Source organism: Myxine glutinosa, chromosome 10 (genome assembly GCF_964187855.1).
Source record: "Myxine glutinosa chromosome 10, kmMyxGlut1.1, whole genome shotgun sequence".
NCBI lineage: Eukaryota > Metazoa > Chordata > Myxini > Myxiniformes > Myxinidae > Myxine > Myxine glutinosa.
In genome coordinates this window covers 106716264-106732747 of record NC_136270.1, presented here as the reverse complement: position 1 = coordinate 106732747, position 16484 = coordinate 106716264, and the positions used below count along the sequence as shown (strand labels likewise).

Genomic DNA, 16484 nt, shown 5'->3' with positions numbered 1-16484 from the left:
TGGACGATTAGATTTTGCTAATGATCTGAATATGGATTCGGATATGAGAATTATTTAATTTTTAAGTGATTCTTCACCATTGAGTGATCGGGCTAAAACCAACAAAGAGCAGGGTATCTCAAAAAGTTATGGGCGGATTTGGACTAAACTTGGTAGACAGGTTGGGTGTGTGACAAGGACGATTCGATTCGATTTTGCTGATGATCTGAATATGGATTCGGATATGAGAATTATTTAATTTTGAAGTGATTCTTCACCATTGAGTGATCAGGCTAAAACCAACAAAGAGCAGGGTATCTCAAAAAGTTATGGGCGGATTTGGACTAAACTTGGTAGACAGGTTGTGTGTGTGACAAGGAAGAAACGATTCGATTTTGCTGATGATCCGGATCCGTATCTGGTTAATATATATATTTTTAGGTGATTCTTTACCATTGGGAGATAGGGCCAAAAACTATATGTAGATTTACGTAATGCAGGGATGTTGGCTGTCTTCCAAGTAGATGGAATATGACCTAGGGTAAATACCAGGGTGAAAATGGCAGAGGGAGGAAGTGTAAGAGCAGCAGAGCAGGAGTTTGGGACATGAGCTCATGACGTCGAGTCCAGTTGCAGAATCAGAGTCAAGGGTTGCCAGAAACGTCTCCACCTTCTGAGGTGCAAAAGACAGAATCCAGAAGCAGTTGGGTATGACTGGGAAGGATGGGTACATAGAGTGGGGGGTTGGGGACACACTATTTGGATGCAAACACAGAATGAGGCATTCAGCCTTCTCGCAAGCATGGTGCCATTGAAAGAGAGGGAAAGGATGGAGGGGAGCATACACCAGAGACCGACTTGACAAGGTGACACAAGGGTTTGGAGGATGGAGATAAGCTTTTAAAGGTCAATCTTGAGGTTGGACAGATGTTGTTTTCTTGCTCTCCTGAGAGTGGACAAACACTTGTTGTGGGCTTTGTGGAACGATCTAATGCTGCTTTCAGTGGGATTTGCCTTCCAAGATGAGAATGCAACTTGCTTCACTGCAACTGCCTCACTGCAGTATTCGGTGTACCCTGAGCAGAAGGATGGGTATGACAACTGAAGACGATATGGGATGAAGGTATGCATAAGGGAGAGCAGTTTTCTGTGGAAGAATTCCCAGGCTGGGGTAATATCCGGGGCAGTAGATATAGGAGACCAGTACCGAAGTGCAATGGCTGTTTGAAGTCCCTGCCAGTTATCCTGAGTGAACTTCCAGACTCAACGGCACTAAGGTTGTTCTCGTTAAATGGCCAGAGAGATGACAACCTTCACAAGCACATGATCGGGTGCACCAATTGGAGTAGAGTAATAGCAAGATACATTGTTGGGGAAGGTGTCATAACCACGTCCAGAAGGGAGGATCTGCCATTGACAGAAATCCTGGTAGGAAAGTTCATGGATTGAGTCAGTCCCATGGAGTCACAAAAATCCTTTGTAGAAGTACCATAGCTAGTGAGAGAGGTACCAACACCCAGCATGCTGACAATATTGAGATCACCAGATATAAGGAAGAGAGTTTGGATGAGTGGTTAAAAGTTGGTCCATGTAGTCTGAGAGAGATGTAGATGGAGATGGAGTCGTCACTGGAGGACCGTGCAACACACAGAGATGCATAAGGTGGGAGTGGAGGGAAAGTCACAGCCAGAGGTACTCCTGGGGTTTGGGAGGTGTAAGAGAAGTACGTGCAGGTCTTTTAATACACAGAAGGCAATAGCCAGGGAGAGACGGCAACACTAAGGAATCAAGGACATCATGTGTGAGGCAGGATTCTGTTAAATAGATGATATTTGGTTTTTCGGCAGTAGTCTGGATTGAGAGATATCTCTTGAAACAAGCGGTTGGACAAGAGGCCTCGGAAGTTGAGGTCCAACAGTTAGGGACGGGGAGGAGCTGCATGTAGGGTGCAGGACTGTGGAAAGGTTGAGGAGAGGATGATGAGGGAAGCTGGGAGTGTGTCGGGCTAGGTGAATCTGAGAGGGTGTGGGGTTTTGGTGAAGCCAGGGGGGCTGGGGCGAAGCTGTGGGCAGGTGCGGCACTGGGGCGAAGCTAGCGGCATTGGGGGCGGGTGCAGGGTTTGGGGGAGATATGCAGTTACCAGTAAGTTATAAAAGATGAATAAACGTTAAATTTTGTTTGATATGTTCTGGTGTTTCATCGGTTTCATTTTATCATCCAATTTCATGTTTCTGATTGTTCCAAACTGGAAAAGACTTTCTTATCACAAAGGAAACCAAATTTCCATCTTCTACAATCATGCCAATTCAGATTTTATAATGAGTGTGACTTTTCCATCCCGAGGAGATATGTAAATGCTAACGGAATGCGAATTTGTGTTGACACCGTGGTGCAGTAAATTCACAATTTTGCATTTAGTTTTAGGCTAAGACTAATTATTGTTCTTATAATTAAATGGACTGTATTTGGTAAAACCTAGAAACAACATATTGCTTTAGCGATGCCTCTAGGTAAGTTATTTTCTTGATACGATCCATATTCAGCTTGCTCAGTGAGTCAAGTTTGCTCTCATGAAGCAAGTGCTTGGCAGTGAGATAAAAGCCAAAAATTAGAGGCAGCCCTACAGGATGGGAGAGACTTCATGCACACTGGTGAGCAAAGAATGAAGTCGCCCTAAAGGAGGACAGCAGAAGACTTATTAACTCCATCCAATAAAACGATGAAAGACAAAAACGACTGAAAAGTCATTGAGTATGAAAGAAAGATGTTCACAGAATAACTTTGTCATTTTGGGATGTCTGTCCTTGAAATGATTATCTGTTAAAGTAATGTAAAGGGATAGCAGTCTTATAGTTGTAACTACAGTCACTTAAATCCTTCTGTATGAAGCTTCAATACCTCTTTTCTGAGGATAAATGTTTTGCCATCAGAAGTTCCAACATTCATGTTCACAAAACATTTTACATGGAGCAGAATCTCTCCTTAAAATGTGTGTCTATGTACGAGTGGATAAAATCAGATGAAACTAGAACGCCACTCAGTAGAGCGCATACTCCCGCAGATCAAGTTGGAATAGTACGATTTCACAAAACTTTGAGGGAGTAGTTCAGTGACAACACAAGACAAGACAACACAGACACTGCACAGATATATATTTAGAATATATAGAAGATAATGTAAAAAAAAAACAAGGCAATTTCACTTACATTTTCGGATTCAGCGTTCAATTCTATATAAGTGAGTGTATTTTGAGGCATGGGTGACGTCAAATAAAATTGTAATACAGGAAAACGTTCGTTTCATTCCTTAGGGATACGACATGTAAAACTGGCCCAAACGTCAAAACAAAACTCGCTCATTTTAAGTCGTACAAGCTAATGCGACCACTCATTCTTCTGGGAAGAATCCCGTGCACATGCTTGTCACACTTATAACTCACCTAAGTCTTTATAAGTTCATCAAATACTGACACCGCGATTGACATTCGCTGAGGTAAATGTTGATATCTCTTCTGAGGTGTAAAAAAAACAGTTTTAAAGCATTATACGTATCAAACGATACATTTTATGAAACGAGGAAGCCTAATACACACTTTGGTGGTTTTAAAATGACAGAATGTGTCTTTATTAGAAGAAGAAAAAAAATGAACATTGAAGACGACGCTGCTAACAAAATACACCACTCTAACGCATAACCACGAGTTTAAACTACATTTACAACAAATATGAAAACTATTTTCATATCACAATGTTAAATATAGAATATATAGAAGATAATGTTTAAAAAAAATGAGCCCTATCTTCCAATGGTAAACAATCTTTCAAAAAATTCCTGGATCCGGAATAATATCCTGAGCTTCACCAAAAACTAATCAATTCTTCCTTATCCCAAGGGCAATCATCCCACCAACTTTCATCCAAATCCGTTCAGAACTTTTCCAGATATCTTGTTCACAAACACACGAACACACACACGCACACACACACACACACACACGGACACGATCGAATGCATTACTCCCTCGCGGGAGTAATAAACAGTCCATATAGATAAGATGCTTTTACATCAGCAGCTGTATAGGATTATCAATTAGAGCAAAAGTCGTGAATCTTCAGCAAACAACCAAACACACCATTCTCTTCCAGCACAAGTCTATCACCTCGACAATGTCCTCACACATCCCTCCACATGCACCCCCCACCATCCTGCCCACTCTTATTCCCATCAACTACAGTACTTAATCTCCACCATAATTTTTATTTAATTTCTTCATTTTATCCATTCCTGAATAAACTTTTTGTATCCCTGAAAATGATTAACAATTTTCACATGTGATGCAATGCTTAAAGACATGCTTCGAAACAAAAAATATGGCATTTTGCCATCATGCAATGCCACAGCAGTTTGCCACAGTGCTTCCATTTTGTGGTGTGCCATATCCGTATCTCAGTACTATCACCTATTGCAGGTAACACAAGAAAGAGCAATCAGAGATTGCAGACCCTTGCCAGGATGTGTTTTAGTGGTTTTAAGGCTTTTGTGTTAAAACAAATATGGCGGCCGAACCACGTGACCACAGACATCATCATTATATTTCTTTTCTCCACCAATTTATCCATAGATGACGTTCAGGAAATTTCATCTTGATCGGAAGAAGTTTTGTACTTGTCGAATTATGACGTCATAATTGAGGAACCTATGACATCATCATTAAAGTATGTTATTTCACATTTAGAGTTATTTACAATGAGCCATGTCTCAATTTTTTCTATGCAGCACTTTCGGAGATATAGAAGAACAAAGTTATTCGGTTTTTCCAAGATGACGCCCACACCACGTGACTTATGACGTCATACGTAATTATCATTAAAAATTATTATAGGTGGAGGTGCACCTATGGTGAAAATTCCCTGTCAATCGGACGAACAGTTGCAGAAAAAAAATCATATTTATTCTGTGCGGACAAACAGACAAACGAACGGACTTAAATGCAACACCCTATCCTCAAGTGAGGATAATGATTACCCTAATGAAGGAACAATTTGGCCCAATTACTTGCACACAATGGCCAATTTTTGTTTTGTAAAGACAAACGATTTTAAACGGGAAGACATCCAGCTTTCCATCATCTTCTGGTCAACGTGCTCCAAAATGCAGCACCACCTACTGCAACGGCACCAGATTGGCAGATAAACCAGACAGCACATTGGCATTCATGCTACCAAATGAACTACCTTACCCCACCATTATTATTTTTACACCTCACCCTCATTTTCTGGCCAAACTGTATTGTACGGCCATCTATATTTCAAATATAACTCAGGAATGGTTGGACTGATGCGGAGGGAATTTTTGATGATTCGGTAGTTTTTCAATTTGCACTCACTGAACAGAATAATAACTTTTTATGGTCACACAATTTTACAACCAGTTTAAATTTTATGACTTTATTGCAGCCATAATCTGAGAGAAGGCTGGACACCACCACAATAATATTTTCAGGGCTTCATCCCCCATAACCTACATTGGAAATGGGTGGTAAGACGAATAAATTCATAAAACGAGGTTTTCTTGCGTTGTTTTGAATCCATATGTTTGGGATATTTATCCTCACCTGATAATATTTTCTGACTTGAATAAAGAAATTTCTTACTGTAATAAATAAGGACAGATAATGAGTTATAGGCGCATAAGCTTTGATAACTCTTGTGGGCACATAACCTTTTTTGTAAAACAAGAAGAACGAGAACAATGCGACTGTGTCACCAATATGCCTCCGCAAAGTTCCACAACGGGTATATGCCCTCGTTCACTGTCCTAAAAATAAACAAGTTTGATTTAAATCTCTTCACCTGTTTGCAAGTATCACATTTTCACCAGCCATGACAGGTTTCACACCGATCGGTGAAGCAGTTTCAGAGAAGGGAATTTTTTAAATATCGGCTTTCAAGCTAATATGGCTGCAAGCCAAGTTCAAGCTAAACGAGGAAGCTAAACTTTGCTGCCATACCACATGACATATGACCTTATGTATGGGTAGGGGATCACGTTTGTGAAGTTTCGTGTTGATCGGATAAGGTTCGTTTTTCCATCCAAGATGGCTGCCAAACCACGTGAGGAACGGTATGACAACTGAAGACGAGATGGGATAAATCTGTGCATGAGAGAGACCAATTTACTTTGGAAGAATTCCCAGGATGAGTTGATGTCAGAGGCAGGAGAGATGGGAGACCAGTCCAGATGATTTATGGCTGCTTGAAGACCATGCCAATCGGCCTGAGTGAAATGCCAGACTCGTCGACGCTGAGGAGGCTCTCTGAGAATGGCCAGAGAGATGTCCTCTTTAACAGGCATATGGTCAGATGAACCGATTGGAGCAGAAGAAGAACAGCAGACACTTGCAGGGAAGTTTGTCATAACCAAATCTAGAAGACAAGATGCTCCGTTGACTGAGATCCAGGTTGGAAAATTGACAGATTGTGTTAGTCCCAGTTGGTCGCAGAAGTCCTTTGCTGAGGTGCCATGGCTGGTGTGAGAGGTACCCACACCCAGCCAGCTGGCATATTGACAGTTGAAGTCGCCACATATGAGGGAGAGAGAGTTGGGATGAGTGGATAGAAGTTGGTCCATGTTGTCAGATAGCAAGATGCAAAGGGAGTCATCACTGTTTGGAGGACGGTACAGAACACATATGAACAGAAGGTGGGAGCGGAGAGGAAGCCGTATCCAGAGGTACTCCTGGGGGTGAGGTGGAGAGAGGGCATTGCAGGGACAGTGAGGAAGAGAGATTTTGATAAAGATAGCAACCCCACTGTTGTGGAAAACCATTCAGGTCCGCACAACTTTTAGTCCAACGGTTTGGTTTAATTGCATTTAGATCATCAGATCATTCCTGTAAGTAGAAATACACAATAAGCATACGATGCGACATCTCATAAAGCCATTCATATCAGTCAATGCAAGCAAGCTAGATATTCTATAAAGGCGTACCATTAACGAGGCTACCGATGTAACATGTCACAAGGGAGAAGTCTCGGAGCACTGACACAGCAACGGGTCTTATAGTCACGCCCCTAGTGGGGACAACAATGACAGCGAGCAGCGAGCATCCCCACCCGGGTTCAGTACGGATACGATTTCACTACATTCACCCCCCGTCAGAATTATACGGCCGCGTGGCTAAAAGCGAGTGAGCGTCAGCATGGGCGCGGAGTATTAGTCGGCCCAACCGTAGCGGGCCGGGCGGCGAATTTCTCTGCCAGCACGCGTTCGAAATTCCCCGGGTACGGCGTCTCGTAACCCTGTATCCCCGGTGTCAGAGGCGCCAACAGGGTCGGGTGATGAAGGGGGTAACGCCAAGTCGTCGGACCCGGGCAGTCTCGACGGGGGGAGGGTCGGTGGACTGTCGGCGATGGGAGCGTCGGGAGAGGTCATAGTCTCATAGACGGGTTCGACTGGTTCGTCCGATTCCCTACTAAGGTCGTCGACCCCGCAAGGGGCAAGATGACGAACGGAGACAGTAGTCTCACGACCATCAGACGTCATCACACGAGCATGCTCAGGATTAGCCTGGAGAATCTGCACTTTGTCCACAAGGGGGTCGTACTTGCTCGCGCGAACTGCCCGTTTAAGGTAGGCCGGCCCGGGCCCAGCGAGCCAACTGGGCAAAGACCGTATACACCCCGAGCTCCTGGGGTGGTGGAAAAGACGCTCGTGGGGAGTTTGGTTAGTTGCCGTACTCAGGAGTGCCCGGATTGAGTTCAACGCCGCAGGTAGCGACCAAGCCCATTTATCGAGGCCCCGGCCGTGGGTCCGGAGATGGAGCATGACGGCCCTCCAGATAATCCCGTTGAAGCGTTCGATCTGCCCATTAGCCTGGGGTCTATACGGCGTGGTGTAACTAGACGCAACGTTGTTTTGGAGCAGATAGCCGCGCACCTCCTGAGACAAGAAGACTGCACCCCGGTCGGTATGGACATAGGCCGGGTAACCGAACATTGAGAACAAGTTCTGTAAGCAACGCATCACCGTGGCAGCAGTCATGTCCGCGCACATATAAGCAAAGGGGAATCGTGAGTACTCATCAACGATAGTGAGCAGATAGCGAGAGCCGCTCGACACCGGCAAAGGGCCCTTGAAATCCATCGCCAAGCGTTCCCACGGGCGTGTAGCCTTCACCAGAGTCCCCATAGGGGGGTTATAGAAACGCGGTTTGATTTCCGCGCAGATAGCGCAGTCGCGACAGATACGGCGGATATCGTCAATCGAGTAAGGGAGATTCCCACTCCGCACGAAATGAGCGAAACGCGTTACGCCGGGATGGCCCGCAGTAGCATGCAGCACCCGTAGGCCCTCCAACGAGGTGATACCAGCACATGTAGTGGGGCGCGATAAGGCATCGGCGGCCTGGTTATCCTTCCCTGGGCGATATTTGATGGTGTAACAGAAGTCGGCGAGTTCGATACGCCAGCGAGTGATTTTCTCGTTCTTAATGCGCTGGGCGTGTAAGGTGTCGTACATGAACGCAACGCTTTGCTGGTCCGTGATGATTTGGAAGCTCCGCCCGAGTAGGTACGGGCGCCATCGCCGAATAGACTCGACGATCGCATACGCTTCCTTTTCAACGGACGAGTGCCGCCGCTCAGCGGAGGTAAGAGTCCGTGAAAAGAAAGCCACGGGACGTCCCCCTTGGGAGAGGGTCGCCGCGATGGCCTGATCCGAGGCGTCACTTTCGAGGACGAACGAGCCGCTCTCGTCAATGGTTGCTACGGCGGCTCGGGCGATGTCGGTCTTAAGTCCTTCAAAGGCCGTCAATGCGGCCGAACTCAGGGGAAAGGTGTCGCAGGCCACAAGGGGGCGAAGTTTCGCGGAGAAATTTTGCACCCATTTGGAGTAATGGGCGAACAGCCCAAGGGCGCGTTTCAGGGAAGCCCGATCGCAGGGAGGGGCCATGTCGAGCAAAGGTCGCAGACGTTCCTTATCCGGAGAGACAGAGCCATGGGTCACGGTGTACCCCAGAAGATCTATGGTGCGTAGGGAGTATCGGCACTTATCCTCGTTCATAGTTAAGTGATACCGTTGCGCGACCTCAAGGAAGCGCTTCAGATTAGCGTCATGGTGCTCTTGGTCATATCCACAAACCGTAAGGTTATCGAGGTAGACGAAAACATCGGTTAAGTGCTCCCGCGCAACGAGGTCATCCATGGCCCTCTGGAAACAAGCGACCCCGTTCGTCACCCCAAAGGGCAATCGTGTAAATTGGTACAACCGCTGCCCCGACTCGAAAGCGGTATAGATACGATCCGCCCTAGAGATAGGGATCTGGTGGTACGCACTACGGAGATCGAGAGTACTATAGACCGAATACTGGGACACCTGTTGCACTAGCGCGTCCATCCCCGGAAAGGGGTAGGCATCCAGCTGTGTAAAGCGGTTAATCGTTTGGGAATAGTCGATTACCATGCGTTTGCGATGGGCCTCACTGCGCACCACTAAGACCTGGGCACGCCACGGCGACCTACTAGGTTCTATGATGCCGTCTTTCAAGAGCTGAGTCGTTTCGTCCGCAATGAATTGCATGTCCGCGCGAGAGTAGCGTCTCGATTTTACCGCGACAGGGGTACAGTCGGAGGTTAGATTGGGGAACAGCGAAAGCGGACGGACGTCCATTTGCGCTAGGGCGCACACCGTTAGCGCGTCGTCCGCCCCCACAACAAGAGTGTCAGGCCCACCGAACTCCATTACCAGACGTCCATGCAGCTTAAGAAAATCGTGTCCTAGCAGAATATCAGCACATAATGCGGGTAAAACCATAAGGTGTACATCAGGGAAAACCCGTCCCTTTAGCACTAGTTTCAATCGGCATTCCCCTTTTGTGCTAAGCCAGAGTCCCTGGGAAGCCATGAAGATCCGTCGTGTAGACCGCCCGATCCGCCATCCATGCCTGAGCACAAGTCGCTGGTCGATAAAACTATCCGTAGATCCGGTGTCCACCAAGGCCTGAACACAATGGCCCTCAACCATAAGGGGAATAAGGGCTTGAGCCAGGCCAGACGAGGCAGCTGGGAGCGGGACTGAGCCCCCCGAATGGGTCGGACCAGCCTCGCGGGTGGATCCTACACCAGCAGCAGTTTTGCGATCGTGGCCGGAGTCTGCGTTGACCATGGGGAATCCATTATCGTCATCAGAGGGCTTTCCCCAGCATTCCGGTGTTTCGCGATTCAAAATCCGATGAGAAAAGGCCTCAGTAGTATTTGACATCGCCTTTTGACACTCCTGGCAGATAAAGGCTTCCGTTGTAGCCGAAATCGCCTTTTTCGTTTGGTCGCTTTGACAAAAGGCTTCCGTAGTATTCGAAATCGCCTTTTTCGTTTGGTCGCTTTGACAAAAGGCTTCCGTAGTAGTATTCGAAATCGCCTTTTTCGTTTGGTCGCTTTGACAAAAGGCTTCCGTAGTATTCGAAAGCTGTTTCTTCCCTTGCGTGGCTCGAGGTTTGGCCAAGGACGCGGCCTTTGTCCCCGATGGAGAATGAGACGGTGGTGGCTTTCCGGTGGCGCCAGTCAAGGTTGTCTGAGCGCCCAGCGGGCCGCAGAGAGGGGCCCTCCCCTTCGAAGACGGGTAAGGCGCTGGGCTCGTGGGTTCTGCTACAAGCCCGTTCAAGGTTGCCGCGCCTGCGCGACCGCGGCTGCGCGAGTCGAAGGGCCGCGAGCCGCGTGCCGATTTCTTGCACACTTTCGCGTAATGTCCCTTTAGCGAGCACAAATGGCAAATAGCGTCACGTGCCGGACACACGACTCGGGCATGACGAGGCCCTCCACAAAAAAAACATGCGGCCCCGCGCAAGGCCTTGGGTCTGCTGGTCGTAACGGCAGCTGTCAGGGTAGGGTCATCCTCCGGAGCATCCCGGAGTTCAGCAGGCGGATCCACGTCCTCGTCAGTGGTCCTCTCCGGCCGGGCGTGTAGTGAGGTGCCCGCCAAAAGGCGCGTGCGATCATAGGCGTTCGATTGCATCCGCGCTTCGGTATACACCGTCGCTTGCTCAACCGCCGTAGCGAAGGTCAGGTCGGTCTTCTCCAAGAGTTTGAGACGTAGTTCCTGAGAGGAGACCCCTGCTATGAAGGCATCTAAAAGTCGATCATCTTTAGCCTGCTCGGGAGTCCGTGGCTGGGCGCTGTCCAGCATGAGCTGCCGGAGCTCCTGGGCGTAATGATCCATAGGCTCGTTGGGTTGCTGCCGTCGCGTCTGCAGCAAATAACGCGCATACACAGGGCTTTTTTCTTTTATATAAAGCCGCTTGAGCTCCGCGACGGTAAGATCATACGTCGTGCATTGAGCGACCGCGTGGTAGACCCGGTAGTCGATTTTTGAGTGTAATATTGCCAGCTTCGCGGCAGGCGTCGGAGCGGTATCAGGCTCATTAAAGAGATGCTCCAGTTGCTTGAGCCAGTGCTTGAGTTGCAAGCCTCCGTCCGTGGCTTGTGGGTCGGCGCTGAAAATGGACACCGTCAACGTCTTGTTGCCAGCCATGTCAGCAGATCATAAATGCAATTAAGTGTTGTGGAAAACCATTCAGGTCCGCACAACTTTTAGTCCAACGGTTTGGTTTAATTGCATTTAGATCATCAGATCATTCCTGTAAGTAGAAATACACAATAAGCATACGATGCGACATCTCATAAAGCCATTCATATCAGTCAATGCAAGCAAGCTAGATATTCTATAAAGGCGTACCATTAACGAGGCTACCGATGTAACATGTCACAAGGGAGAAGTCTCGGAGCACTGACACAGCAACGGGTCTTATAGTCACGCCCCTAGTGGGGACAACAATGACAGCGAGCAGCGAGCATCCCCACCCGGGTTCAGTACGGATACGATTTCACTACACCCACCACCCGGACGAGGCTCAGGTCTATCATACCGGAAGAGGGAGTAACCAGGAAGAGAAATTAAGGAATCAGAGACATCTTGAAGGAGGAAAGTTTCTGTTGAGCAGATCAAGTCTGGTTTGTCAGAAGCAACCTGTATGGAGAGATCAGTCAGGTTTGAGCAAAGGCCCCAGATGTTTGAGGTCCATACCATTAAGGAAGAGGGAGGGGGAGCATCGGATACAGGACAAGGGAAAAGAGGGCTATGGAAAGATGAGGGAGGAGAGGAGGATTTAGGGAGAGCTGTTGACAGTGTGTCAGAGATTGCAGGACAGCTAGGGGAAGGGGAAGGATGAGGAGGACAAAAGATTTGATGGTGATGGGATGAGGCACAGTGAGGTGTTGTTTGAGGGGTGGCAGAGTGAAGTAGAAGGTTGGAGGATGTGGAGGTATGAATTGGAAGGGAGAGGAAGTGGGGAGGAGACAGCTTTGTGGAGGAGGTTTGAGAGGGGAGAATTGAAGAAAAATGGTGAGGGGTGAGTTTTGAAGGGGAGAATGAGGGGGAGATTTGAGGGGGAGACGTAACAGGGGAGTTTTGAAGGAGAGGGGTGAGGGGGGAGATTTGAAAGTTATGAATGATTCAAGAAAATCGAATATTTATTACAGACTGGGTTTATTGAGATATTCAAATCAGCGATCCATTTGAGAACGTTTGAGGAGGGATGGAATGAAAGTGAGTTTATAGAATGAAGAAAGGAAGAATTGTACGAGATTGAATTTTTTTGGCGATGGAAAGATTTAATGAGCAAATTGATTGCAGCCTTTTGAACAGGAAGAAAAAAAGCGAGTTATAATATACGTACAAATGAATACAACATGGTAGGGGGGAGTTTAAACATTTTAAAACAAAACCGTCGGTTTTTAAACATTTTAAAGCAAAACCAATGTATCTGACAATATCATTTTTTGCATATTTGAGAAGGTTATGAGAAGTAGAGCATTGCACAAGGAGTGTTAAAATATCCTCAATGTAATGACGTACAACTGCAATAGTCAAAGCAACGGCAATGCTTCTTTTGTACCTTTCAATATATACAGTCACATGAAAAAGTAAGTACACCCCATGTAAAGTTTTGAATTTTCAACATATTTCAACATACAGCTAATTGATCTTCATTTCAACAATAGATAAAGGTGATATAATATAACAAATATCATGAAACATTTACATTTTGTAGTTCATTGTATAATTTAAATAAACATAAATGCAAATTTCGCATGTGGAAAAAGTAAGTACACCCCGACATTTACCACTACTTCAAATACCTAAAATTAGAATCAGGTGCACCAGCTCAGGTGCAAATGATGAGAACATCATTAGAGAGGATCTTGGAGTAACCTGTCTTATTTAAACCTCAGACATTTAGTTTGGTTTGCTCTTTGTTGTTGAAGTGTGCGGCGTCACCATGCCTAGATCAAAAGAGCTCTCTGATGCATTCAGAAAGAAGGGTATAGATGCCTACGAGTCTGGGAAGGGATTTAAAAAGATCTCCAACCAATTTCATATCAATCATTCGACTGTCCGGAAGATCATCTACAAGTGGAGACGATTCCCAACAACTGCCAACTTGTTCAGGCCAGGCCGCCCCACCAAGTTCAGCCCGAGAGCAGACCGCAAGATGCTGAAAGAAGTCTCTAAGAACCCCAGAATGTCATCACGGGACCTACAGGTAGCTCTTGCCACGGTTGATGTCAAAGTGCACGAGTCTACCATTAGAAAGAGGCTGCACAAATTTGATCTACATGGGAGGTGTGCCAGGAGGAAACCTTTGCTGTCCAGAAAGAACATCGGGGCAAGACTAAAGTTTGCCAATGAACACCAAGGCAAAGACCAGCACTTCTGGAACAATGTGCTCTGGACAGATGAGTCAAAGGTAGAACTATTTGGCCACAGTACCAGAAGCCATGTTTGTCGAAAACCAAAGACAGCATTTTTTTTTTTTTTTTTTTTTTTTTTTTTTTTGTATACAATATCGAGGCTCGTGAAAGAGCGAACATTAATCACACAGAAAGACAAACCGACACATAAAACATATAACATAGGGAGCGGTAGACAAGATGGGGAGAGAGGGGGAAGGACACAAACACAACATTTGAGAGCAGGGACCGAGAGACATGGAGACATCGAGAGATCTGAGAGAGGGCGAGGGCTTTGGGGGGGGGGGGGCGCGTGGGAAGGGGGCAGTGGGAGAGGTATAAAACATATGGACACTGCCAGGACTTCCAGGAAAGAAGTTGGAATTTCAAACAAGGTGGATCTGGGGTGAATTAGCGGGGGTAGAAAAGATCAAGGTTTTGGATGGGGGAAGATAAGAGATGGTGGTGAACAGCTGTTTTAAAGACCTGGAGGGAGGAGTGGGATTGAAGGGAGTGAGGGAGTTTGTTCCAGAGGCGGGAGAAAAGAGGAATGAAAGAGTGAAGGTGAGCGGAGGGCCGAGATTTCGGCAGTTTAACCATCAGAGGGTTGCTGGCAGATCTTGTGCGACCTGTAGGAATATTTGGGGGACAGAGCACAGAGAGAGCTGGGGGTGCAAGGCCGGAGAGGAGTCGGTAGAAGACAGAAAGACCACCTACCTGCCTGCGGTGAGTGAGTGAAAGGCCCTCAGAGATAGCTTCATCGCGGGAGATTCCAATAATTCTGAAAGCTTTGGTTTCAACAGCGTGAAGCCGAGCTAGGTGTGAGGCAGGAGCACCGGCCCATAGGGGAGAACAGTATTCCATTGAGCTGCGGATGAAAGCCTTGTATGTGGTGAGGAGCTCAGGTGTGCCGAGGAAGGACTTCGCACGACGGAGGATGCCCAGTCGGCGACTGGCTTTGGAGGCCAGCTTGGAAATGTGGTTTTCCCAAGAAAGATCATGGCAGATAGTGAGACCCAAAATCTTGAGCGACAGAACTTCTTGGAGAGGATTGTTGAGAAAGTAGATGGGAGGGTTGTCCAGTCGATCTTTTCGGAGAGACATAGTAAGAGTGTGAGATTTGTCAGGATTGAAAGACATGTTCCACTTGTTTGACCAGTCTGTGATTTTGTCCAGGTCTTCAGAGAGTGAGGAGGCAGCAGACTGCCGATCTGAGGGAAGAGGAATGGAGCGGCAGAGAGTGGAGTCATCAGCAAAGAGATAGAGAGGATTTTCGAGAGAGTCAGAGAGATCATTGATGAAGACCAGAAAAAGCACGGGGCCCAGAACACTGCCTTGGGGAACTCCAGCCTGAACAGGAAGAGGAGATGAGAGAAACCCATTCAGGGCCACACGTTGACGACGACTAGAGAGGAAGTCCGCCAGCCATGCGTGGAGATTTCCATGGATACCAAAGGAGGAGAGTTTGGTGAGCAGAGCGGGGTGCCAGACCGTGTCGAAGGCACGTGATATGTCGAGGGAGACAGCTCTAATTTCCTGTTTGGCATTGAGGACCTCCATCCATTGTTGAGACAGCAGAAGCAGCATGTCCAGAGTAGAGTGACCTGGTCTGAAACCAAATTGATGATCAGAGATCAAGCCATTGGAGAAGAGGAAAGATTTCATATCAGAAGCAATGATGGATTCCATGACTTTGCTGATAATTGGGAGAAGGCTGATTGGTCTGTAGTTGCTAGGATCTGTTTTTGCACCTTTTTTGTGCAAAGCGGTGATGTTGGCTGATTTCCAAGCAGATGGCAGTTGACCTTGAGCAAAAGAGAGGGTGAAGAGAACAGCGAGAGGGTGAGATAGAGCAGCAGAGCAGGATTTTAGGACCCGTGGGCTGATGCCGTCGGGTCCAGTTGCAGAATCAGAGTCGAGGGTTGACAGAAACTTTTCCACCTTGTCAGGAGGAAAGGACACGGAGTCCAGGAGCAGCAGGGTACGACTGGGTATGGTGGGTACAGAGAGGGATGGGTTTGGGACACAAGATTTAGAGGCAAACACAGAGTTGAGGCATTCAGCTTTTTCACGTGCGGAGTCAGCTGTATAGCCGTTTGAGGTAAGGGAGGGGATGGAGGGGGAACAAACACCAGAAACGGATTTGACCAGACGCCACCAGGATTTGGAAGAGGGAGACAGATAAGAGAGTTCGGTCTTGAGAACGGAGAGATATTGTTTCCTGGCTCTCCTGAGGGTGGACACACACTTGTTTCGGGCTTTGTGAAAGGAAATGAGATTTCCTTCCGTTGGATTTGCTTTCCAGGAGACGAAGGCAAGTTGTTTCTGGGCAACAGCCTCACCACAAGATTCCGTGTACCATGGACGGGAGGAAGGGTATGACAACTGAAGACGAGATGGGATAAATCTGTGCATGAGAGAGAGCAATTTACTTTGGAAGAATTCCCAGGATGAGTTGATGTCAGAGGTGGTAGAGATGGGAGACCAGTCCAGATGATTGATGGCTGCTTGAAGACCGTGCCAGTTGGCCTGAGTGAAATGCCAGACTCGTCGACGCTGAGCAGGCTCCCTGAGGATGGTCAGAGAGATGTCCACTTTAACAAGGACATGATCAGATGATCCGATCGGAGCAGAAGAAGAGCAGCAGACATTTTCAGGGAAGTTAGTCATAACCAAGTCCAGAAGAGAAGATGTTCCGTTGACTGAGATCCGGGTCGGGAA

At 47.2% G+C, this 16484-nt stretch overlaps 2 protein-coding genes across 2 annotated transcripts in view; both read right to left on the bottom strand.

Moving 5' to 3' along the window:
• Positions 1-16484, bottom strand: part of LOC137433879 (cartilage acidic protein 1) — a 354284-nt gene that overhangs the window by 211834 nt on the left and 125966 nt on the right. The window lies entirely within an intron of this gene.
• On the bottom strand, positions 6823-11728 carry LOC144894082 (uncharacterized). The gene is made up of 2 exons (XM_078785979.1): positions 11710-11728; positions 6823-11611 (listed from the first exon to the last, which is right to left on the bottom strand). The coding sequence occupies exon 2, from the start codon at positions 11503-11505 to the stop codon at positions 7195-7197; it is 4311 nt and encodes a 1436-aa protein (XP_078642105.1). The 5' UTR covers positions 11506-11611; positions 11710-11728; the 3' UTR covers positions 6823-7194.

Bases quoted from the DNA above. Each gene is read 5' to 3' on its own strand.
- LOC144894082 (XM_078785979.1), bottom strand. From the start codon at position 11,505: ATGGCTGGCAACAAGACGTTGACGGTGTCCATTTTCAGCGCCGACCCA.